At 40.7% G+C, this 27,450-nt stretch overlaps 1 protein-coding gene across 2 annotated transcripts in view; it reads right to left on the minus strand.

The window, feature by feature from the left end:
- Positions 1-745: 745 nt before the first annotated feature.
- CSRNP3 (cysteine and serine rich nuclear protein 3) overlaps positions 746-27,450 on the minus strand; it is a 93,042-nt gene continuing 66,337 nt past the window's right edge. For both annotated transcript variants that reach the window (XM_018554243.1, XM_018554242.1), the window contains exons 2-5: positions 20,998-21,168; positions 12,311-12,570; positions 4,792-5,088; positions 746-1,859 (exon numbers count right to left, since the gene is read on the minus strand). In XM_018554243.1, coding sequence (XP_018409745.1) covers positions 810-1,859; positions 4,792-5,088; positions 12,311-12,570; positions 20,998-21,145 — 1,755 coding nt within the window. In that variant the 5' untranslated portion in view covers positions 21,146-21,168 and the 3' untranslated portion in view covers positions 746-809. The remainder of the gene's footprint in view (positions 1,860-4,791; positions 5,089-12,310; positions 12,571-20,997; positions 21,169-27,450) is intronic.

Below are 27,450 nucleotides of genomic sequence, written 5' to 3' on the forward strand. Positions count from 1 at the left end.
AGCATACGAACCAACAATATTATGTTTTAACTTCAGTGTATCCTTTTTTACTTTAACACTACCACCAATTCTCATTTAAAATGGTTTTCTTCATAGTACAGTCCCAATTCTTCAAGGGCATGGCATGATATGCTGCTAAGTATTTTACTCTTATGAACATGCGTCCATTTGTCAGTATAAATAAAAAAGAAAAATCAAAAACACTAGACAATTCACAGAACTTTCATAAATAATAAATCACAGGTAACTATATTTTTTAAAACACAAAAAGTCACATTAAGTCCTTTTCTCTAAATCTGAGATATCAATTTTTAAGTCAGGCTTAGCAACCTGTGACTTTCCTGATGGTGTTCCAAAAAAAATAAAAAATCCCAAATGATAGGTGCTCTTACTTGTAGTTCAACCAACCAGAAATCCACAGGTTGCAAAAGAAAATCAGAGCAATCTTGCACAGACCCGTAAATCAGCTTTACAAAGATTTGATTGTGTTGGTTTGGCAGATGTTACCTTTTTGATAGAAGGCTATTTCTGAAATATATAAAGATTAACATATTTAAATTAACATTTCCTAATAAACAAATTTGTTTAGATACTTTGTTTCCTTTATACATCATTAAACAGTGTTGTTGTGCATTGCCATGGTCATCATGTTGACATAAAATGTAAATCTCAAATCGAATAAGACTAGGACAATAACTTGTTCATCTTCATTTCCTTGGGGGTTAAACGCAGTTTTGTAGGAAATCAGTTAAATCACATTGGGGGAAAAAAAATTCCAGGAAATGTTTTTCATTTTATCTATACACACTTTAAACTGGAACAGTCTCCACTACAGGAGATTTCATGCAATCCTCATGTAGTTTACTGGTCTCGGACAGTGCTATGGCATTATCGTTAAGTTCGGGTACGTGGTGACTGCTACCATTTAAATTTGATACATATGCTTCAGAAGAAGGGCTTTTTAAATAGGAGCGGAACCCTACTGGTGGGAGACTTGACCGATGTTCAGTGTACAAAGGATTGCAGAGATTGTCATTTTCTGAAGTGGCCCGGCAAACTATCACTGAGGGGCTTGATGCTGTATAATGACCATTGGTATATTCTTCAACCGATTGACTTGAATAGTCAACATACTTGAACTGCTCTGGTCTCATGTTGTAAGGCACCAAATTTGTAGCACCATTTTTCAGCGAGTCCCGATCAGAGTAGACCTCTGTGAGCTGGTTTGTGGCGGGAGAATTATTATTGTCTATTTGATAATACAGGGTTGAGGGATTGGCATAATAGGGAGCATTTTTAAAATGGTTTTCATGCAAAGCATTGGCATCGGAATAGCAGAAGACTGAAGATACAGGTAGGTTGTTGTCATGGGGTACAATTGCATCGTTAAAGTCATCCGATTTGTCGCCGTCATCATCATCCTCTTCAGCGTCATTTTCTTCCGACTCGCTGGGCGCTAAACTTTGAGTGCTGGAATCCGTTGCTTCACTGCAGTAGCTGCTTCCGTCATCTTCTTCTTCCTCCTCCTCCTCCTCCTCCTCTTCCCCACTACAGTCCAACTCATCAGAATTCTGAAAGTGCATCATGGTAGACCGAGGGTGACTTTCAACCTCAAAGTTCTCAGCAACAGAATAGTCTATGGGGTGGCCCGACTGAGCCATAGAATTGGCAAGTGTTCCAACTTCTGGGGGGCAACCGTTAGCTGCAGAGAGCTGCTGTTCTCTGTTCTTTTCCAATTCAAGCTTCATGAGTGTGTGCAAAAAGTGTGTCCGTACTCTGATTGGGTTAAACTCAATTCGACCAGCGGTATTGCTACATCCTTCCTTGGAACATCCACATGGAAAAGACATACGATCCACCTAGTGGTAGAAAAATAGAAAATATTAATAGAGACTTCTAGAACAAAGACAAACATATCGCAATAGAAGCCATTTAACAGCATAAGTATACATTCAACCCCCTAGGTCACCCGTCTCCTACCCCAGTCAACTGGCTAGGTTCAGAATATCACATACGATCAGATATCACAAGTAACGCAAAAGGCAGAAAGTGGAAAAGTAGAGAACATTTGTCTACTCAACTTTAGTAGACCTTGAGCAGACAACAGATCGGCCTGGTCTGCTTGCAGTTCAGAGCCACTTGTATGGATTCAGAAGTGCCTCTAAACCCAAGAGCAAAAAATATATCGCAGCTTACCAGTCTTTAGATGTGGTGGCTGCATTTGCTTACTTTTGTCAGGTTTTTAAAAAAATGATTTAACCACTTCAAGACCAGGTGTTTAGACCCCCTTCCTGGCCAGGCCATTTTTCAGTATTCAGCGCTGCGGTACTTTGACGTTCATTCCGTCATTTAACGCTGTACTGAAATTAATTTTATACCATTTTTTGGGTACAGATAGAGCTTCTTTTGGTGGTATTTAATCACCAATGGGGGTTTTATATTTTACTATATTAAGGAAAAATTATTGAAAATTTTGGGGAATTTTCCCCCCCATTATATTAGGAAACAATGATTATTACCCATATTTTTGGTAAAATATAAAAGACGGGGTCACGTCGGGACCTGATGAAGCAGAGATCCGCTTCTCTCCAGCATCTGAAGCTGGAGATTGACACGAGAATGCGGAAGTGATGTAATATACATCAGTTCCGCATTCTGACAGCGGAGAGGGGACCGGAGGGAGGTCGTGTACCGATCTCCCTCTGATCCCCTGTGACAGAGGCAGTATGCTGGTCCCGGGCTTGCACCGGGCACAGCGGAGCCCGAACCAGCATGACAGCGGGAGAAGGGAGCCGCGGAGGGGGGGGGGGCGCACATCATGGGACCTCATACAAGCGATCCGCCGGCTCTATAGCCGGCGGATCGCTTGTATATTAGCGGGCATCGCTGCCTGTTTTAAAATATCAGCATTTCCCACTCGCGAGGGGGCGTGGCTGAGCAGACGTCTAAAGACGCCTGCTCAGATCTAGAGAGCTCCTGGCCGGCTGTTTTTTTTACAACGGCCGGCCGGGAAGTAGTTCATTTACATCTCACGATCCTGCCACTAAAAAGGTGACAATGCTCACTCACTGTACTGTGTCTATGGAGGAAAAGCATGGTCACCCTAGGAGAAGTCTGTAAGAATTAATCTCCAAAACATGGGAAGGATTCTGTAGTTCACAGTGGTAATCTTGGCGGGACCGATCATGCAGCTTGAAATACTGTAGAATGCACAGGAAGTTAACAAGGATTTCTGGCAGGATTCACATTTTTTTTTTAACCTATCGAACAGAATGCTTATGATTATGTACTATAAAGAGACCAAAAGGAAGCAGACAAGAGCAGTTAACTGTAAGAATTTACAGACAAGTACTCTCTTCCTCAATACATTGCATCACCATGTGTTAAGATTTGCTCCGTTAAGGCAGCTCACTCATTTTGAATGGACTCCCAGCACACCATGCACATGAAAACTTAGACATTGACCTCTCTAATGCAGCACCACACAGCAAAATGCACACTATATGCCTTGTGATGCACTGAGGTGCCATTTACAATAAATATCACTCTGCACCACAGGCCGTGCTTTGCGCAAACTTACACATTACTGCAATGCATTTACTGAATAGGCCCTATATCTATGGTCACCTTTATTTATCTAAACTCAGGCAGATACGGTTCTGATAGCAATTACTGCCTCCTGAGCTTGCATAGTAGTATAAAATAACAAATCACTTGATTGTCTCCATTCCTCTCATCTACAGAGCGTTCCTTTTTAGCACATTTGTTGTTTGAAAATGAGATGGAAGTGGAGTGGAAAAAAAAAAACACACACACACTTGTGCATGCAGCTAGTAGAAGAGGCAGTATTGCGATCAGCCTCTTGTAAAAACAGCACTGGGTCAGGGAAAGACACAACTCTGACTCAATCAGGGAGTTATTGCTTTGCTGTCACAGAGCTGTCAGTTACAGCAATGGACCTCATGCATGCACTATTGCTCCTTCACTGTCAAATCAGCAAGCTGTGGGAGGGTAGGTGACTTGGAAAGTAGAGTTTCATATGCCATTGTTTCCCCTTACAAATCGTGTGGAAGGCACTGGGCGAAGTCTTTTGCTATCCTTCAGGATAGATCCAACTTGATTTGTAGGTAGCTCATTAGCTTATGGTTAGGCAGCTCAGAAGCACAGTCTCCAATAGGAGGTAATGGTAGCAGCTCACGGACAGAAAAACAGAAGGGCATCAGACCAAAATGGATGTTAAAGCCCATAAAAAGTATAATAATTGTATTGATCAAACAGCCAATGTGTTTCGGGGGCAGACAACCCCCTTCTTCAGTGCTTGGAAATAATGAGACTAAAGAAATGGACTCTGCAGCAAATTCAGATTTTTTTTTTGCTCTATGGGTAGCTCATTAAATTTGTAGGTAGCAGGCAATTTTTTTCCATACAGTCACTCAACAGATGGGCGAGAGCTATTACTATGATTTTAGAAGAGAGCGCATCAAGGGGGGTGCTTGCAGATACAAAGGCAAGACTGACTTTATATTATTCAGCATGTAAATGAGATCCTGGGATTAGGACTTTTGCCTTGGTGCATTATTAAATTATTGCTTTATTAAATTTACTGGTATTACTGTTAGCCCCAAGAAAAATGGCAGGCAATTTATTATAATATACAACACACACTATGTCCAAAAGTAGGAGAAAAAAAATACAACACTATTTTTTTTCCTGTAGGGAATTAAGTGCGTTATTTTCCTGTGTGTCACTCTGTGTAGCTCTGTACAGAATGGCTTTGACATGGCAGCTCACCTGACATTTAATGCCTGCAAGACTGCATGTGCAAGTTTCTGGGTCACAAAATATTCTGCAGTCGCAGCCACAGTCTTCCCTGGACAGCCGGATGGCTCTCAGCTCATGTTTCTCTTCCACATCGATCTTCTTTACCCCAGACGCTCGCAACAAGGCTCGCCGCTTCTTTGTTGGCAGAGGTTGTAAAAAGAAATATTCATCTACTTCTGTGTTATCCAAGTCAATGTCATCATCTGAAATATCATCCAATGTGAGAACGTTGGCTTCTTCAGACTCTATTGTGCCGTTCTTAGTTATCTGAAATCAGAAGAAAATCAGATTGTGAAGAGCTGGTCTTGTATTTAATTGAACAGCTTCACATAGAACACTAGGGGGGTCAAAAAAAATTACCTCCCCGCCCTCCATTATGGTACCCAAACCCAACATTATGCCAAGGCATGTAGTCTTGCTTATTAACATCTCCTTATTAACTAAAGAGTATTCCTGTGCAAAAACCCCCCAAAAAACTAACATATGCGGGACATGTTTCCAATACATACACGTTCCCCCATGTTTTACCCTTTGCTCCTAACTTACTGTGTACCTTGCATCTGCTGAAATTAAATACCGAGCAATACAAATCAGCCCTGCCAGAGTTCCCTTCTAATGGAGCACCTCCTCCTTTTGTTATGGCAATTAGGAGAGTTGGGGGGAAGTCTGTTTACTTTATTTCATCTCATTCAATGGAAAAAAATAAATAAATACATAATTGTAGAAGTCAACCTCCACTACTCTATTCGTAAATCAACTCCACCATACTCCAATATTGTGTTAAAAACAAAACATCATGGCTACCAAGCAGTTAATAATCGACACTTGCTCATGACCGCTTGTCATTAAGGAAGTAATGTTGAACACAAAAAGTAGTCTTATGTATCAATCAATAATTTATGATAAGAATATGCAATACTAAAAAGGTGTATAAATACAAGTCTTTATTTCGGCTTAGGCATTGACTGAGTCGCCCCCAGGATCATCACATTGTGCTGCTGTAATAAGGATCACTGCAGACTTTGTGTGTCTTTGATCATTCCTTGCTGGCCACATACAGTCAGGATTTGATCTGACAGATGTGTAGCATCTGTCTAAATTGAATTGCTTGGGGTAAATTTTACTGTTTTTACAGATCAAAAGTAGGGCTAGCTCACAAAATGCACATGCTCATTTACCTGCATCTGTCAGGTTTTTAGCGTAGGGAGATTCACACATTCAATTTGTCCTGGCGACCATTATTACTAAAAGTTAAAGAAAACCCCCAATTGTGGGTGGTCATCAGAACAGGAATGGATGAGAAATCTTTCAATGGGACACTAGTTCTGGTGAGCCTGCTGACCACCAGGAATTTCCCTCTCTTTGGAGGCATTTCCCCTCAATTGCGGTTGTGGCCATCAGACAAGTGAAGGTAAATCTGCCCAATCAGGAAGCTGGATCATTACCTGCTCCCTGATTGGCCGGTAAGCCAGTTCCATGTTCCCTCGAGGAACAACCGGTCAGAGGAAATCTCCCTCTGAGCGGAAGCTTCAGTATCATGGGTAAGTATTGGAGCATTTGGGCGAATACTAGTATCGGTGTGGGTACAGTCCTAGTTTTTGTTAAAAAAAATACTGTTTATTTTTGTTTTATCCTTTTTTGAATCTCAGTGCTGCAAATCTTTTAGCAACTTTGTGTACATGCATTCGACCCCGGTTAGATGCACAATATTTATGTGGTGTTTATACCTCTGGCCGGTAGCTGTCACCATTTACAATGGTTACATGTATAACACTTTCTATACTCAGTTCAATTTAGTTTGAGCTCCTAATGTTTTAACTGGTTAATAGAGCACGCCAACTACTCTGCCTCCCAGACTGCAGGAAAAAAAAGATCTCTGCAGCAGCCAGCACCTTTTCATCCACACCCTGGTGAAACTGCTAGGATTTGCATGTTGAGAATTAAATACTCAACCAGCAGCAAATTACACTTCTACGGCTAGACAGACTTGTGAAGTTACTGCCATGGAGGTTTCGGTCTGAGGCCAGGTTCACACCTGGGCAATCTGTGAGTGCGCGGCCATGCCAGTGACAATTGCGCTGGCGGTGCCATTATTTTCTAAACAACAGCAGTGCATTGGGAGTACCTTTTTTCTGCGATTGCCGAGTGGATGTAACTCCATTGAAATCAGTGGGGCTGTGTGCAATCGCTGTGTGCCAGATCGCTCAGGTCTGCACCGGCCCTCAAGTGTAGATAAATTACAGATAAACTTTTGTGCACTGTAACCAGTACTGCTGCGAATACAGTGCGTCAGAAATTGTGATGCTTACCCTTCTCCACCAATAGCTTACCCTTCTCCACCAAAAATAAATTACTAGAACAAGATGGGACAAAAAAAAAAAATAATGGCCATCTTTTTGCGTGATGACATTGAAGATAACAGGAAGTAATAAATTGTATTTTGACCTTTGTAACCCAAATAAAACAGTTATTGATGGCGACTCCTTGCCACATGCTTTCTGAAGGTATTTTCAGAAAATCAGAGGAGCCAAATTAATTTTTTACCCTGGATCTTCAAAGTGCATATCAACAGGTTTTGCTGGATAAGTAAAGTAGGGACATTTATTACCTATAAGGGTCTGTTCCATTTCAAGTGTGTATCTTATGAATTCACTTAAGTACCCATTTGTTTTCAAAGACTGATAATTTCAGTCCACAGTAACTAGTGTACAGAGCCATCTGTACTACAAAATGTACACTGCCCAACTCTAGATCTTCACAAGAACCTTAAAATACTGGATCACTTCCCAATAGTAATAACAGTGGACTATGCAACAAGTATCATGCCAGGAACTTATAGGTCAACACTGCACCTGGGAAAATGCCAACAATATTGTCAGGATTCACAGCTGGCTCCACCTCTCTAAAGCCATGGCCAACTGTGCCCGCCCCCTCCCCTGTCTGTCCCTCCAATGAGCGCTAGAGGAACAGAGAGAGGGGAGGAGGGAATCCTTGCGGGGAGCGGTGACAGTCACCACTCGTTTCAGGGAGAAGCCTTGAGCTGAGTGATCAGTAGTTTGTGATAGCTCAGTTCTCCAGCTAGAGAGAGAGATAGAGACGGCCTGCAGTGTCACATGCCGGCTCAAACTATTGGTACATTTTACTCTCCCAATAGTTCTCTTTTAACAACTGGTTGCTGTGAGACACCATACACTGTTCTTAAAATTGACTCGGTCGCTAAAAAAAAAATGTGTTCCAAATGAGGAGCTTGCTTCAAAGACGACATTCAATTCTCACCTCTCTCTGCACTAGTAAAGCAACCACTTTAGCTGGTGGCAGCAAAACCACCAGCTAATGACCCTGGAGGGTCTGACACTTATGAGAGCATCAGCTAAATGGCCCATTGTGGCATGCTGGGGTGACTCACCCTGACTCCTACGTCACTACAGGAGCCTCAATTTAAAATCTGCATAACAGGGTGCAGGACCTTCAGGTAATATATTAAAAAGCTGAAGATGACTTTTGAAAATACATGTTAGCATTAGTTATAAGTCTGGGTCTTGCCACAATTCGTTTGTCTGCGACTGCCACCCCCTCCTCTCAGCCCAATCAGTTGCAGAGGGGAACATTCCCTGCCCCCACAGCTATACAGGTGAAACTCGAATAATTAGAATAGCGTGCAAAAGTAATTGCAGTAGTTGCTGCAAAAGGGGCCCAAACCAAGTACTGAGTACATATGCATGCTTGTACTTTTCAGAGGTCTGATATTGTTCTATGTACAATCCTTGTTTTATTGATTGCATGTAATATTCTACTTTTTTGAGGTTGTGGATTTGGGGTTCTTGGGGTTTTCATGAGCTGTAAGCCATAATCATCACAATTATGACAAATCATGGCTTGAACTATCTTGCTTTGCATGTAATGAGTCTATCTCATATATTAGTTTCACCTTTTAAGTTGCATTAGTGAAATAAATGAACTTTGCACGATATTCTAATTATTCGAGTTTCACCTGTATGTCACAAAGGGACAGGGAATGCCCCCGCTGCATTTCCAACATTGATTGGGCCAGGAGTAGGGAGTGATGGTCACAGTTTTTGAGTAGGCTTGGCCGAACTCTGCAAACTGGGTGTGCACCAAGCCCATCTCTAATTAGCATAATAAATATATATTTTAGTGACTGGGTTTGCACACAATTTAGTAGAGCTGCAGCTAACGATTATTTTCATAATCGGTTAGCCGATTATTAAGTTCGATTAATCGGATTTAAAAAAAAAAAGTCTCCAGTGATGGACTACTAGTTTGTATTGAGATTGTAGTCCATCACAGGAGCAAAGTACAATTTAGATAGTGTGATAAATACATCTCACCAGTCCTAGATGCTGAGTTAGACACTTCAATCTCATTGGTAACTATATAGTTGACCAATCTAATTTGTCTTTCCCCTTTCTAAATACAAACATCCTGCCCCTGCGATCTAACACATTATTAGACATTATTCTAAACAAAATTTGTTTTGTTGTAGGAAGGGCACAATTTATACTTATATCTTCCTAAAAATGGACATGCCTGTGTATTTTCATGTTTTCGCTGAATTAATTTCTTACTTAAATTTCCAAAAAGCTATTGGAGGATCTCTCAGGGGCTGACACAAATTAATAATAATGAGCCTATTTGCATAGCAATGGCCTCATTATCTTGCTGACTTCTGAGAAATGCTACAGTCGGAATCTTAATGTCGTTGCTGCAAATGCCGTATTTCCTCTCTAGCGAATACAGCGGAGACGCTGCCTAATAAACATTGCCTCCTTCAATTTGAAGCATCTTCACTCCACAACTGGGAATTTACACTCCATGTTCAAAATTAATATAATATATGCTTATCTCGGCACAAATCTTCCTTTGGCAAGGTACCATCCATATGTAATGAGAACAACACAAAAGGAACATATAATCAAAGCCTTGTATTACAAGCCCTGACTTTACGGTTTGACAAAATGTAGGGGGCCCCCAATAAAAAAAATAAAATAAACACCCCAAAAACTCAGGCATAGCCTTTCTCATAGCTCCCAACCACCTCTTAATTAAAAGAACTGTTCCGCTTCTGGAACCAAATCCCTCTATAATTTTTTTCTCCCATAGTTGTCTTTCTTTTTTGGTCTAATGTATAGAACTCTATAATTAAAAAAAAAATGCTTCTACCAAAAGTTTTACACTACTACATGCCATCTAGGAGCAGTAGTTCCATGCAAACGGCATCCGCTCTGCTATACACTAAGCAGAAGTTTTATGAATTAAGTCCTAAACCTTTCATCCAACCCCTATTATTGCATTGGTCATAAAAAAAAACCTTTAAAAAAAAACGATCACACACAGTGTTAAAGAAGAGTAGTGGTAAAAAAAAAAAATGGCAGAAGTGAATATAACCAATCATGTTTTATGTATGAATTCTTCATGGTCCAAACAGTTGGGGTGTGGCAGTGATGAGTCCTTTGCCTACATACTAAGTCTTAAACGGTGTCCTTCATTTTCATCTCAAAGTCGAAAGGTATGCCTGTCCTCGGATTTCAGTAAGTTATCCAGTGCTAGCCATAAAACAAAAGGGTCCAACAATGTGATTTTCATCAACATAAAGACGCAGCTGGGTTATATCACTAATGGCTAACTGTAGTGGAAATTATTCCACACTATGGGGAGTTGGTAAGCAGCACCCCTAGGTGCAGGGCACTGCTTTGACATTATACATCAGCTAGACAGATTTCTCAGAAGATGTTGCAATCTGCATTCACCTCTCTTGGTAAAGGACCATCATTCAGACAGGCATTGCATTTATAAAGACATCCATAGAGATGATTAGATGGAGATTGTTACATCTGCTTCAAAGTCCCCTTTGCTACTATAAAAAAGGTCAAATCAGTGATCATGGCCTAGAATAGTGGTTTATTGCCTCATTTTAATGAAGCCTACTTATAAAAACAAACAAACATTCAGCAGAACCCATTTGCCCAATTTATAAAAGAACATTTGCTGGGCTAAGTATCATTCACCAACATCTGTTTTCTCAAATAAAAAAGTGCTTTCTACAACATTTACCTTTTTATAAACTATGGAATATTGTATTCACTGCACATGTGCTCAAATAAGGTGGCAAATCTGTTTTAAGGCTTTAAATTGTGGAAATCTGGCCATTCTGCATTCCATTGTGTTACTCTTTTTTTTCCGCCCTCTATTGCTTTATTAGAGAACAGATGTTGCTACGTTGGTATTTGGTTACTGTAGTTGCTCAGGACTAATTGATTTTGGTTTAAGCTGTGGGTGAATAAGTGATGAGGCATCTCAAGCCCTTTTACATTAGCAACTTTTTGTTTCGGTTCTTCAGATCTTGTTTTTTTCCTTCTGGATGAGTTGATCTGGAGTAACTAAGGAGTAAGAATCAAGCTGCTTTTGTAGGGAACATTACCTTTAATTGGAGGTTTTATTGAAAGAAGACAGCCCAACTTTTCCAGGATACTGATTGGTAGATTTTCATTAGTCAGTCATGAGTCCTAACCACGAGTCATGAGTTTCAGTCCAGCAACAGTTATTTACTATGTTAACAGGTGCTGTGGTAAACATGTCACACTTATTCTGTGACTATTCGGTGAATATGTGCTGGCTGTGGGGCCAACATTATAAAATTTAAAATACTAACAACCTACAAAGCAATCTATAAATCCGCCCCAACCTACATCAACCACCTCATCTCAAAATATCACCCAAACCGCCCCCTTCGCTCTTCCCAAGACCTCCTGCTCTCCAGCTGCCTCATCACCTCCTCCCATGCTTGCCTCCAATACTTTTCCAGAGTGTGTCCCATTCTCTGAAACTCCCTTCCCTGATCTGTCTGCTTATCTCCTACTCTGTCCACCTTTAGGCGATCCTTGAAAACTCATCACTCAATTCAGGGAGGCCTCTTCCACCTGGATATAACAGTACTTTCAATTATTTTAATAAATCGTCCCACATAATTATTACCTTTTGTATTACTTGCCCCTCCTAATAGATTGTAAGCTCTCACGAGCAGTGCCCTCCTACCTCCTGTACTGAAATTGTATTGTTAATTGTATCCCTCAATGTTGTAAAGCACTGCGCAAACTGTTGCGCTGTATAAATCCTGAATAATAGTAATAATGTAAGGGGCATGGTTTGCTTTAAGACACAACTATCTTTTAAATGCAGATCCTTCAGTGGTCATTACCTTTGTAGGCTGGACAAAAGACTAAATAGGGGTCTGCACCTTGCCCCAACAACTGCAGCCTCACAGCTTCCATTTACTTCCTGCTGTCTTGCTAATGACACCACTAGAACCATTAGAACGATTAGGATTTAAACAATCAGTTCATTCAGCTGAATTCATAGAGAAAAAGGGCTGATTGGCAGATGTTAGCGAGACCTGCATGTCTGGGGGCATCTCACAAGAGTTACTAGAGGGCTAGTCCAAGCCTGGTTTATACCCTAAATAAAGCAATACCTTCTGTTTCAGAGAGTTTAGCTTTTCTTCTCTAAGATGATCTCTCAACATTTCCTTATGCAGCCGGTCTTGCTCTAAAGCAAACTCTCCAAGAGTGTACTGACGTATACTGTTGTGACGGCTGGACATCCCCAAGGTACTTCCGCCTTGACTGGGTACACTGGTGAAGCCTTGTCTCCTGGTGAAGTAATACACTGTGACACAGTTGAAGCGCACATTCTTGGCTCTCAGTCTCTTCTCTCGCTTTAGAATAGATTGTGCTGAAGAACAAAAGAAAAAAAGGGTTATTTCAGAGAAGACCCCCCTGTGCTGCAGGACTCTTTGTTCAGGAATTAAATGTAAAACAAAAATTGAAGAATTTTTTTAAATCTTTCATACATAAAATGAAGACGGCCAATGTGTCTTATTAAAAGAACACTAGTACTCAGACAAACTGCAGTAAAAAACAAAATAAAGATAGAATTGCTGTTGGGCCTCTGAGACAGGAAGTAAAAGGGACATCTCCCTAATGACAACTAGGGTTGGGATTAAACCATTTTCTACTCTAGCCAAAGAAGAGGGGAGAAGAATACACTTTAGTTGTCTGCCTGGAAAAAATTAAAAGTATTAGGTTAAATGTATGGTATTCTTTATTGAAGAAAATTTTGCTTAAATTGTCTTCTCTGCTGCTTACACACGTGAAGGTGCCTGTAGATTGTTATATGATCTCCATAAAACCAAAAAGGGTGTAGATCATGTAATCAAATGTGTAGACCAGATATAGAATAAACGCTGAAGGGAGTCTACAGCAGCATTCTGTCTAGGAAAGCTAAAATGTTCTTTTACTCTCCAGCCTGTTATAGCTTTTTTTCATAATTTTTGAGTGTAGACCCAGTTTAAACACAGACATGCAAGTGCAGTCAGGGCCAACTAAAGTTGACAAAAACGACAGTACAGAATAAATACCATTGTAGAAAACAAAGCAGAAGGCCCAGATTAGCAACTGCGCAAGAAGATGGCTAAATAAGAATATGCAGTTTGAAAAACAGATTGCATACAGGCCCTCAGTTGGCTGCTTCCTCAAATATACCAGTGTCATCTGCAAGAGTAAAAAGACACCTTAAAAAGCGACATTCAATCTTAATGCATTCAAGTACCTTAAACTATTCAAATAAAAATGTATCTTATTGTGCATCGTTCAGCTGTAGATCCTCAAATCTCAGAATTGGTGCCGACACTGTCCTTCCTTCTGGAGGATGGCTACCTTTGTTCCCATGGTGTGTGTGTGTGTGTGTGTGTGTGTGTGTGTGTGTGTGTGTGTGTGTGTGTGTGTGTGTGTGTGTGTTGTAAAGTAGCCACCGCCCCAAGCTCACTCCTGTGATGGACTATGATCTCAATACAAATTAGTTAACTAAAACCTGAGATTGTAGTCCATCACAGTAGCGAGTTTGGAGCGGTGGCTACTTTACAACACAGACAGTGACCATGGGGAACAAAAGCAGCCCCCCTCCAGAATTGACAGTTTCAGCACCAATTCAGAGATGATTTGAGGATCTACATCTGAGTGATACACAGATAAGCTACATTTTTGTTAATAGTTAAGGCAATGAATGCATTTTTAAGATTTAACAAAGCATACTTCTAAGCTATGCAATACCTATTTGGTGGAGAAACAGGTATCTAGAGTGCTGTCTTTGATTAACTGATCAGCACAATGAACGGATCTAAAACCTATCGAGCCACTGCAGGAAAAGCTTCATCATTGAGTCAAAGAAAAATGCTCTTAAGGCCAATTGCACATTGCGAAAGATCTACAGGAGGTGCGAGTTGAAATGTCCGCAGAATATCTTAGAAACCGACAGCTTCAACGCCAAGGGTCTACAAAACTGCAAGTGATAGAGCTACAAATCCATTCTTCAAAGAGTCCAAATCCTAAGAGAGCTGCTGGGTCCTTCTGCTGTCCCCCACTGGTGACCTGCCCTTAAATGAACCCAACATGCACAAACACACTAGTAGCAATGCAAAGGGCTTTATTTTGGCAGAGAAAGCCCTGCAGGTAGAACACCAATACCAGGAAACGAATCAGTCATGTTGGCATGTTATAAAATACCAGAGTGATAAACGGCACTGTAGCACAAACAATATTTGTTCACTTACATTGCCTGTGAGGGTTCTGGCCAGCACACACTAGGCTAAATAAAGAGAACACTGTCCAATCAAAGGGTGGGAGAAAGCAGGGGTGATCTGCAGAGTGGCCACAAGAATGCTTGGCTAGTGAACCCTTTTACACACAGTCCAAGGATACACGGGGTTGATTTAGGAATGACAAATAGGCTGTTCACTTTGCAAGGGAAGTTTGTCCTTTAGTTTAGTGAATGAACTGAAGCTCTGCTGACTTGCACCGTCCAATAATGTGCAAGCAACAATACTGTTTTTCTTAATTTCCTTGCACATGATTAGGCATTCTTTGCAAAGTGAAATTTCAGCACATTCGCCGAGTTAAGGGGAACTTCCCCTGCAAAGTGCAAACTCAACAGCCAATTTGCCTTTAGTAAATCAGCCCCACAGTGTATGATGAATCTTAGTTATACAAAATAAAAATGGAAATATATTAAGGATGATTTCTAACCAATGAAATGCTTCCTTGTTGAACATAAAAAATGTAATAATAATAATTATAATAAATCTCATGTGCTATTAAAAACAGGAAGCTGGAAGAAAAAAAAAAACGCACAACAAAAAATAAAACCTTGTTCCAACCTTTCAATGAGGCACAAATCAAGTTATAACATTTAAATGATCTTCTTACTGAAAATCGACAATGTCATGGTCACCAAAGACAAATAATTTGAGATTTGGCATGACTCCAGCCTGGGAGCACTCTCCACTGCCTCTTAGTCTCCCGATATCAAACCAGTATCAATGAAACCATACTGCACCTCAGCAGAAAAATCAGCGTTCTCCTATTTGATTGGTATTCATTATTTATGAACCCACATTGCAGTGCATCACAGCACTCATGCTGTACAGTACATGTTTTCTTTTTTAACACACAAAGTAGGCTGGCTAAAACCCCCCAAAAATCCACATTATTGTACAATATTTTACATTTATCCTACTGTAAAAAAGTTGTTTTATTTTACAACAGAACAAAAGAAAATATATGCTCAAGCAAACTACAGATTGTCTTTAAGATGCATCATTGTTGACTACTGGCCAGGGTCCCACCTCATGATATATCCATCCAGTGCATTGGTTGCCAAGGTCATGCCTCACAGGGTCAATTACAGCCTCATTTAAGCCAATGCCCCATTGTGCCAAGCAGTTTCTCATGGTATCTTTGGTGGAGTTGCAGCCCCAGAAATCCTATAAAGTGAGTGAAATTCCTTCCTGTGTCATATCCATATCAAAAAGGCAATATTTTTCTATACCCAACATAGAAATAGATAAAAGTCTGCTGCCAACTCTTTCCCAGCTGTAGTCTCAACCTATTCATGTTTTTGGACCATTTTGACAGCATGGAAATGGTACAGGAACACACCTGCACTTCTTTACTCACTAACCACAGAAGGATAATATAGCTGGTGGACCTTAGGGCAAGGGGAGAACCTAACTTTATACTATCCCTAGAGTCCAAAAAACTCTCAATCTTTGCCACAAGACATAAGCTGCCTAAACAGACCTCACAAGCAGAATATCCACCTATACAAAAATATATTTTGCTGACCCACACTACCACTTAACACCATCCACAAGGTCAGAGCAATAAAATAAGTCCAACATTCAGAAATCTAAACCATTTGTAGTCATCGCCCTCTATGTAATATTCACAGAACATCTGGAGGCAGTAGAGCATTCATCCATTTTTAAACCTCTTGTTTCACATGAGCGACTGAATGACTGCAGAGAAAGAAAAACAACTGCACGGCATCTATCCGGGTCATAGCTGGAATCCCTGGACCAGTGCAGCTGACTGGAAATCATTGTTCCTCCAAAATCTACATAAAAAGCCGTTTCACTAATAGGCCCAATTAACATTTTTTTTCTTCTGCAGACAACATAAATGCAGCCTTCACGAGTCGCAGAAGCGATAAAATGGAGGTAATTAGCAGTCTTGCAGAATAGAGGCTGCTGGGAACGATTGGCTGGGGTTTCTGTAGAGCTATTTTTAAGCGAAAGTGCAGGCATGTGAAACCCTGCACCGATTCCTGGAACCAACATGGAGAAGCATTAAGCGAAAACAAAAAAAAAAGCCTCGAGTGCAGAGCGGATTGTAATTATTTTGCAGGGAATTAAGCACAGTGTAAAATAGTGTGGCAGAATATATCTAAAGCACGTGTAGAGGATAGGCATGACATTTATTGATGCACAAAAATTGTTACTCATCTAGAAATATGTTTAATGTATATGAAAACATAGATCCCAAATGTCCTATTCTTTTGCCTTCTGTCCTACAACGCCGCCCCACTCATATGATTTATACACAGGGGGTAATGATGATAAAGCACTAAAGCTAGTTTAATGCCTTCTATGCACGAAATTGAATTTTACGGTTTCACTTTACAGGATATGTCCAGGCATTACTCAAATTTACCCCCCTAAATTATTGCAGTGGAAGCTGCTGGGGGCTTACTTCCTACTGATGCAGGCACACTGCCAGAACTACATCTCCCAAGAGTTCTTTTCCTACACACAATGTGGGGGAAGGAAAGGCAGCAGTATTGTTTTATTGGGAAATAAACCAGTGTATGCATGTGGAGAGACACCAAGAGGAGTTGGGAGTTCTATAGTCCACCAGACAGGGCTGACAACACTGCTTGAGATTTCAGAGCAGTAAAATAACAGTTATCTATTTAAAAACAGGAAGGAGCACACTGGACTTTGAGAGTTTAAAAAGGTTTTTTTCTGTACTTGCATTTTAATTTTTTTAAATACCGGTATATGTGTCTGTGTCATTGCTCCATTGTTTACTTTGAGCTCTCCTCTACTGTACATCATCTCTGCCGCCCATTCATCCGGTAACAGAAAAGGCACCTTTGCATTTTTATTTCAGCTTTCAGCCAGTATGTGGCTACTAGCAAATGGGCAAGTGTGCCTGGGTTCGATTAGTGGGACGTTTAGTAAACTTGGCAGAAGATTTGCAAACATTAATGCAAAGCCCATAGATGCCAATGTGAGGTGAATCTTGAAATGTATTTGACCATTTGCAAGGCTACAAATAAGGGATTCTCAAACAAAGGGCATGCGAAGATGTGCACTGCACTGGGGCACATGTATCAATGCAATTCATAAATACATTTAAAAAAAATATGTTTAGCAGTGAGCAGCTCTTAAGGCTTAAAGTGAAAACATTAAAAATACAAAATTGTTTTAACCAACATGTTTGGGGATGCCTTAAACCTGCATGTAAAGTGACGCACCTGTAAGATGTACTACAGTAAAAGTTAAGTTTTAGGAAGAAAAAAAAAAAAATAAGAAAATAAAAATGCTGCTTAATGACCTGCCAGCTTTTTTTCCCCTGACATGGCATGAGGACCATTATCAAGGATAAGGGTCTGTTATGGATTTTACAGGGGACCCCACACAAATGAATCTTTTTGTTTACTTTATGAGCTTTGTACATCACATAGTAACTGGATTTGGTACTGGTTTAAACGGTCAAACAGGAGCCTTATGTAGCATCTACTGAAACGCAACAAAATTAGTATTAGGTAGACCTAAACCTAGAAACATAGTTTTAAGATGAATATAGCTAATAAATCATTTCTATGTATTTATGAGACCTAGAAAACGCCAGTAATGCATAAAAATAAAAAAGTCAGACCTTAAGACTTTTAGGACAGAGTGTTTGCAAAATTTGTTTTTATAATTAGCATTTTTTATTATTCTGTTTTTGGACTGATAAAGCAAGCTATATTTATATGCTCATATGGCGATGCTTTTCTCCAAGAAATGACAGGCTTATTATACAGAGACTAAGACTATATCTGCAGGAGCCAAGCTGCAGATGAAGCCAAATGCTGCTTTGTGATTGGCAGACTGCCACTAAGCTCCTTAGAGGGTAAACTGCCTCGCTCTCACTTCTGGAAATATTGCTTTGTACATTACATGCTCCATGTGAAAAGGCAACACACTGCGCTGTGGCCAGTGTTCTCCAGTATCTAATTAACGTCCTGTTGCAGAGATTAATATTTCCATGTACAACAAACACCACCTCTGACAGTAAAAGCTCCTCGTTGTTTGCAGCCAGTATAAATTTTGTTCCTAGAATAGAAAATAATGGAACAAAAATGTTCCAAGTTTATTCACCAACACACTGCAGAGAGGATTAATGATGTGTTGTAACCAACTGTACATTATTACTAAATCATTAACGAATGAGTCTGCCAATTAAAAAAAAACCACACGCTTTTAAAACAGGCGGTTTCCTATAAGGGTGTTACAATGCCATCGTAGATCATACATCTGCTCTATGGCCCAGCATCAGTGAGGACCCCATATGGTCCAGCTGTTATAATGGTTTCTCCAGGCAGTAAAAGCCATTGCCAAGCAAATTTGGAAAACATGAATGCATATATACATAATGCAGAGACCGACAGATTCCTGTGGAAACAGTGAGTACACTGCAGTGCCACAGCAGTCATTCACTGGCCTGGTGGAAACAAGCCAAATCACAGATTCAAAGATTGCTTGTGAAATATTTAAAGTGTAGCTAATCCCACAAACAAAAATTGTATTTACTACAACTGATCAGACCTTAGATGTTTCCTTATCAGGCCTTTTTACTTGTTTTTCACCCAGTTCCCCTGCCAGGAGCACACTTCCTGTCAAAGGGTGACAATGCTCACTCATCATACTGTATCTATGGAGAGCAGCATTGTCAATCCAGGGCAGGATTTATGTTCGGAGTGCAGAATACACCCCTTCCTCAACTCCATAACATAGGCAGGAGGTGTTCTGCAGCCCGATAAAAATGGGAACTATGCTAACTGATAACAGCGCAACAGAGGCAGCAATTAACATTTATTTATTTTTGCACATATACAACATTGTGCTTTCATTGGTATATTGAAAAGACCATAAGAGAGCAAATAATATACAGTAGGTTCATTGCTGGGGTTTAGATACTCTTTACTGTACACCTTTGAGGTCGTCAATAAGTTATAAACTGGCTACAGATATAAATTACATACCTTGGCAAGGTTTTCTAACAAATGTTGACACTTTCTGAAGTGGATTTGAGGCCTGACCCATTGATATACCCACAAGCAGCGACAGTGGCACACCATACAAATGCAGATCAAACAAATGTATTTTGGAAGAAGCCAGCCTTACTGACCAGTAGGAAAGTGTGGGAGTGGATGGGCCAGACCACAAACACTGTGCAGACATTTAAATATTAAGGTTCCCTAGGATTTGGGGTTCCTGGCTCACAAGAATATTTTTAAAGCCAGTTTGGAAGATCTGTAAAGTGTAAGCTATGAAGAAAAAAAGAACTAGCATTTCATTACACAGCATTATTGGGCAGGTTACAAGGAAAAGCAGCACATCTTTGAGCTGAGACAATTTTAAAAATATATTCAAAAGGAGAACTATGAGGTGAGTGCTTTTCACTCACCTCATAGTTCTAGCCGACCTGTGACAATGAGACTGTCACAGGTCGGCTCAGTAGATCGGGAGGTGAGCGAACACATACCGGGTTCGCTCACCTCTCGATCCTGTCACGGCTCTCTGCCGTGACAGGGGGAGGGGCTGGATTCCCCCCTCCAATCTGCCAGCGCTGACTGGCAGAACGGAGGGGGGCGGGTACAGCTGGCTCTGCCTCTAGATAGGCAGAGCCAGCTGTCAGTCACGCAGCTGGGCAGACATAATTGTCGGGATCCGCTTCAGCTGCGGCGTCTTAGTATACTGCGAGCAGCTGCTCGCGGTATACTGCAGCGTCTCAGTATAAAGTCCCCCCAGCCCACACCACCATCTATTGTTTTCACGGCTTAAGCCCAAATGAGCCCTAAGAAGTTTGTAACTTATTTTTGATAGGAGCTCTACATATATATGGCCACCTCTTGTTATAGCAAATGCTATTGTTTTAAACATTGGCACGAACCTCTTCTAAATGCAGACTTTTGGGTAATGGCTGGCAATCTGAAGCATTCCAGAATTTCCAGGCACACCCTCTGCTGACACACTTATAAAGCTCAATAATGCCATGCTCTCCCTGATCAGGACTCCATAGAATAAGTCGAACATTTAGAAGGGAAGACAGCTCAAGGTTGGAGAACCGAATATAAGCTGCTGGATGAACCATCTTACTGTAGTCCACCCCATCCAAACAGAGGTAGCACAGGGCTTCTTATGTGTCAGACCAACAGAAATATAAACTTCCAGACTTGGCCCTGGAGGTCTAACCTTGATTCCAAAATATTTGTCTTACTTCACTTGTTTTTCAGGAGGTAAAGAAGATATTTTAAAAGTTTTAGCAAAAAAAGGACAGGTTCATGCTTTGCAGGTTTGTTATATTGTGTGAAGGAATGTTTTATCGATAGGTCTCCACAATGTATGCGTGTCATGAGGTTCCAAATTTGCATTGGGATCAAGGGTTGTTAAACTACCAAAATTCACAAAATGACCAACATTGGTACTACTTCAGGTATTTAAACAAGACAACTACAACCCAGCAAACACAAAACATATACTAAAACCCAACATACGTGTAAGATGACTCGAGCTTGATGGATTAACACTGTCAAAACTGTCCCCACTTTCACTACTAGATATGTCTTCATCTGATTCCTGGATAGAAGAACAGGGTGAAGATCCATCAACTTCTTCAAATTTCCTCTTCAGAATCCCACTCATAGCTGCAGTGCTGTCACATGTGTCTGTGGGAAAGAAAAACATTGTAGTGAATAAAAAAATAAAAAAATAAATAAAAAGGAAGACTACGTTTCATCACTGGTTACTACTCATTATTAACCAAAGCCCCTTATTACAACTGTCATTTAATTATACAGACAGACAACACACCTTTTGCTTCTTGCCCAACTATGATGGAGCTGTATTGTTTCTTATATTAGGGTAAGCTACAGTAATAGAAATTCTATGCTCTAGTCTAGATAGCTTATCGTTTTACCAATTTTCTTTCACGGTATACTTCACAGGGACATTGCTTGCACTAACATCCAACCGTGGGAGCGTCTACCATCAAGGAGAGCCTATGCTCAGAATGCTTTTTAGAGCGTAATGAAAGTTTCCCAGAACATTTGTTTTATACCCATCTGAGGTTTGTGCGCTTTAAAATATGTAAATCTAGTATAGATTTTGAATTTGGGCAAAGCCAAAAAAATGAAATCCTTTCCCTCTCGCTGCAGCTGCTCCCCATACAGACATCCAGACCCTTCCTTTCTGCAGCTGGATTTATGTCAGGGCCCTCATAGTAGAAATCATGCTGGTGGACATTTTTCTCTGGCCACCTTCCAGATGGTTTAAGAGAAAGATGATGGCCTATATACAAGGGTAGCCACTGCAAGATAAATTAAAGTCCAGAGGGCATATACAATTCATTAAAGCATTGTTCAAAAAAATAAATAAAAAAATAGAAAAACAACTCTGTTTCCTTTGTGTGTTATGGCTGCTGATAGAATCTTCGGCATTCAACAATTGCAGGTTGGTGCAGGATGCCTAAATCTACCACCCCAATGGTTCCACCTGCTGACCACTACAGCACTACTGAGCCCCTGGGATTTCCACCACTGGGGTGGTTTTGATACTGTGAGTTAGAACAGTGAGATGATTAGCTTTGTCAATAGAATGTGCATTTTATGATGTTGTTAATGCTTCTGCACCCAGGATTTAGTGTGTAGTAGGGATGCACAGATACTTTTCCAGTGCCAGTGCAGATACTTGGAATTTTCATGAGAACTAACAGGGTTGCAGCTGGTACCTGGCTCTGGCACTCCACCACTGTCCTGAAATCATTAGTCTGTATTGTTTTAGGAAAACTGTCACATGACAATAAACAAAAATGTATCAGTACTCGTACGTGTAAGTACCAGTACTCTGTGCATCCCTTTATTTATAAAAACAAAATCGTACATTAAAACGGAGAAGTACAAATCCCAGGAGCTCTGTGTGCTCCTTACAAATGACAGCTGCCTCCAAATTTTTTCTAGTCTAGTCTTGGAGCTCAAAAGTATCGGTACATGTACTCGTACTTGCACCGAGTACTGTACTTGGTATCTGTGCAACCCTAGTGTGTAGCATTACAGAACAGGAACTAGAGCTGATGTACGCAAGGAGCAAATATGCACAAGTACATTCATATTTGCCCTTTTATACGCACAGGCTCCAGTTTCTACTACACAGTGGTTGTGTTTTACTGCTTCTACTTGTAGCACCCTGCTAAAAGGAGTGCTAGATTATATCTATATTCTATGTTCAGTTCGGTTATGACAAAGCAATCTGTGAAGCTGTGTCTGCCTGTTGCTGGGTGTGTTACCACACAGAGCAGAACAGCCAATGAGGATTGCTATGGGCATTTATGTCTCCCAGCCAATCACTGTAGGACAGTAGCAGTGATGCATGCTGGGAGAGGAGATAAATGCTCAGGGTGGCTGATGTAACAGTCTCTTCCCTCCCCCCAGGGCCTCCTGGGTGCAGAATGCCTGCACCCAGGAGGGTGCAACAATAGGAAAGAATCATGAAATTTCACATAAAAAATTTCACATAAAAAATTATGTTGAACACGGCAACACCAAGGCACACTTTTCACTTATAAACATTTTATATAGTGCAGCTTACATGTGGTGGCTGCATTAGGGTTTTTTAGGCTTTTTTTACCCCTTATTTTCACCTGGTGAACCCAGCCACTAACACACTTCCGTTTCGGTTGCTCCATTCTATAGAGGAGAGACAGCCACTCTTGGACAACAGCATTGTCCCATGTGGAGAGGGTAGGGTTAGATGGACTAGAAGATTTAGATGGAGTTGACTAATTAAATCTGAACTCCAGCTAACAGTTTTTAAGAAGTTACTGCAATAGCTTTTTTTCCCCTTTTGGGATAAAGGTTTTACATAAACGAATAAAAGTTATCCAATTGATAACCGTTATTTATGGTCAGTGTTTTATGGTTTGTCTTAACCCTCTGCCACTTCTTCTGGACAGCTTGGTCTGTTAAAGGAAGTTGAAAAACAACAGATTTACTGGCCAGATCACCAGGTGAATAAAAAGGAAACGGAACAGAAAAGAAAGAAAACAAAAAGACAGCTACCACATTTAAGAATTGTTAAACCGCAATATTTCACTTTTTTTGCTTTTGATTTAGATACCCATTAGGTGCCCATTTACTTTGCCTTTGTTGCACGTTGTGTTACCAGTGCATTATAGCTGCATTGACTTGATGTGTTGTGTTACCACACACTCAGGCACACCAGATGCAGTCCATTCCGGCCCGATTCTGGCCAGAACGCACTGCATCACATTGGGGCTGGCTCACTTTTTTTGTGGGGCAGGAGAGGGCGTGACGATGCATTGAAGTGAATGGCACCATAGCCACGCCCTCCGGCCGCAATGTGATCGGCCGCACAGGATCGCAAGGCACATTATGCCTGCGGTCCGGTGCAATCAAAATAGTGCTTGCAGCATTAAGATCGCACCGGACCGCAGGCATAATGTGCCATTCACTTCAGTGGCCTGCCACGCCCCCTCCTGCCACACAAAAAAGTGAGCCAGCCACAATGCGATGCAATGCGTTCTGGCCAGAATCGGGCCGGAACGCACTGCATCTGGTGTCAACCTAGCCTCAAACAAAAGACAACAAAAGAGTCACCAACCACAGTATAGGCCGTTGCCATAGACCTAAGAATTCTCTCGCTCTCTCTTTTTCTCTCTATACACATGTATGAATAAATGAATATGTATGCATGTTATTTTGTTAAAACAGCACCCTACATTAAATATTTTATTTATCCAGATGTAAACTATAATCACATTACATGTTAAACACGAATTACTGGGAATTAGTGTTTTTGAGTTGATACTTAGTCATGTTGACACACACTCGTGGAACGTGCTCAAAATGTGCATTGCGCTAGTTGTTAATGCCTCCCCAAAACGTGGCTGGTAAAATTGCGCCTTTGTGTGGATAAAAAAAAAAATAAAAAATGGTGGCACGCTTGCAGATAAAAATTTGCATGAGCTACTTTGCCGTGTGTGAAGCACCCATTGAAATCAATGGTGAATGTCCAGCAAACAGCACGCACAAACACACGTTCGTGGGTTCCTGCATCAGCTAGCGTGAAGCATATTTAAACCCAAAAACATTATATTAAAACATTTTTTTTTAAATCATAACCTTCACATAAAAAATTCAATAAAATAAACATTAAAAGAGCAAAACATGAACATAAAAAAAAACAAAAAAAAACACAAAACAAAAACAAACATTAACTTGCATGTACCAAGAGTGCATTAAAAAAAGGTGCATGCACCATTTCTGAAACTGCACGGCAACACACCAGTGTGTTGCCACATATTACACATCGGTCAGCAAAGTGCGTTGGGGTGCCAATCAGAATGAATGTGTTTGCATCGCATGAAGGCACACATTGCAAAATAAGTACAGGTTATACTTTAGCTTTGTCTTTGTCAGCAAGCAATTATTTCATTAAAATACAACTTTACCAAACAGGTATTTGCTGTTTAACTGACCATGTAACGTAAGGCTAGTCAGTTTCAAAACTCCTAGTTTCCTCGAGGAAACCTAAAGCTATCATTATTATTATATCATCATTATTATTATATCATCATCATTATTATATCATCATTATTATTATATCATCATTATTATTATATCATTATTATTATTATATCATTATTATTATATCATCATTATTATATCATCATTATTATATCATTATCATTATATCATTATATCATTATTATTATTATTATTATTATTATTGCGCCAACAGTTTGCGCAGCGCTTTACAATATAAGGAAGACATTACAGTTACAATACAATTCAAGACAAGATGGTAAGGAGGGCCCTGCCCCTGAGGGCTAACAATCTAAAAGAGGAGGGGGAAATGATACATGAGGTAGCTGTGGGAATGAATTATGTGAGAATGTGAAGGTTCAGTGGTTAGGTTGAGGTGGGATAGGCTTCCCTGAAGAGATGAGTCTTTAGGGAACGCCTAAAGGCAGTCAAGGTGGGAGATAGACGGACAGGTTGGGGTAAAGAGTTCCAGAGGATGGGAGAGACTCTAGAGAAGTCCTGGAGGCGAGTATGGGAGGAGTGGACAAGGGAGCTGGAAAGCAGGAGGTCAATGGATGAGCGGAGGGGACGGTTAGGGTGATACTTTGAGACAAGGTCTGAGATATATCCGGGGGCGGAGTTGTGGATGGCTTTATAGGTGACTGTTAATATTTTGAATTTTATCCTCTGGGCGAGTGGAAGCCAGTGCAGGGATTGGCAGAGGGGGGATGCAGACACTGAGCGGTTGGTAAGGTGAATGAGTCTGGCAGCTGCATTCATGATAGACTGAAGGGGGGATATCCTGTGTAGTGGAAGGCCAATGAGGAGGGAGTTACAATAGTCAAGACGAGAGATAACAAGGGAGTGTATGAGTAGTTTTGCGGTGTCATTGGTGAGGAAGGGGCATATTTTTGAGATGTTACGAAGGTGAAGGCGGCAGGATTTGGATAGCGATTGGATGTGGGGAAGAAAGGTGAGGTCCGAGTCAAGGATGACACCTAGGACCTTGGCATGAGGGGAGGGTTGGATAGTTGTGTTATCAATCACAACTGAAATGTTGGGGGAAGGTGCATGGGGTGGAGGAAATATCATGAGCTCAGTTTTTGAAAGGTTGAGTTTTAAGAAATGTTGTGACATCCAGAAAGAGGAAGAGGAGTGGAGGAGTTAGAATTGTAGGTGACACTGAAGGAGCACATTAACCCACACACCAAAATGTAGATGTAATTTAAAGCCAAACTGAAGTTACGGTTGAAGTCAGCCTTCTAGGTGCGTTGCAACAAATTAAGAGGGAGTCAAATTTGCACCCTCTATCTTTGTCCTAATGACTTGTCGCCAAGACAGAATGTTTGGGAAATCCAACATTTTTGAGTTGTAACCAATGCGAGAGGCAAGGGGAAGCCATCCCATGGAGACAAATGTTTTGGTGATAACCAAGTTGGAAATTCCACTCACTTTGGAAAGATTTCCTTGTTGCATCTACAGGACAGGGACACAAACAGCAAACAAATGATCTTATAGGGATTTTAACCCCTATAAAAATGTAATGTAGTCCTTAGCACACAGTATTGTGATAATTGAGCCTACAAAGAACAAGGGGAAGAGTCTTACTAATGTTGACATCAGTCTGCGCTTGAAAAGAAAAGTAACACTTAGTCTTGTGGCTCTTATTGGTAGAGGAAGATCCATAACTGTGATAACAAAAAGAGCCAAAAGAAGGACCACCGAGCGTTTATAAAAGATGCATTATAATAAGTGCAAGGCTGGTTTGTATTCTAATAAATGGGAGTCAGTTCCCAAATAGAACATGCATTTGCCCTCTTATTGTTAATCTACCTCTCCTTATTTTTCGTTAGAATACATTGTATTCATGAAAGTCCCAATCGTTATTTAGCATGCCTATTAAAAGGAGAATTACGAGGCAAGTGATTTTCACTCCGCCTCATAATCTGAGCCGACCTGTCACAATGAAACTGTCACAGGTCGGCTCAGTAGATCGTGAAGTGAGCAAACACATACCGTCGCTCGCTCACTTCTCAATCTCGATCTGGATAGGTAGAGCCAGCTGTCAATCCTGCAGTTGGGTGGATGCAGACAGTATTGTCGGGATCCGTTTCGGCTGCGGCGTCTCAGTATACCCCGAGCTGTAGCTCGTGGTATACTGAGCTTTGGGTCACGGGAGAACGCTAGTTTGTGTTCTCCCGTGACCCTTAGGAGTACTATGGGGAAAAGCCCTGACTACATAGTTCTCCTTTAAGGCTTCCGACTGAAGCTTTTGGGAGTTATTTTTATGTGTTCTACGTAATTTTAGCAAGTGAAGTGTTATGTTTACATCTTGAATTGCAAAATTAGCGTTTAAGGTGTTAAAATATATTTGACTGTTGCATTCTGGGACCAGAAGGGGGGGGGGGG

This window comes from Nanorana parkeri, unplaced genomic scaffold (assembly GCF_000935625.1).
Source record: "Nanorana parkeri isolate BGI_ZX_2015 unplaced genomic scaffold, ASM93562v1 scaffold149, whole genome shotgun sequence".
In the NCBI taxonomy this organism is placed as follows: Eukaryota; Metazoa; Chordata; class Amphibia; order Anura; family Dicroglossidae; genus Nanorana; species Nanorana parkeri.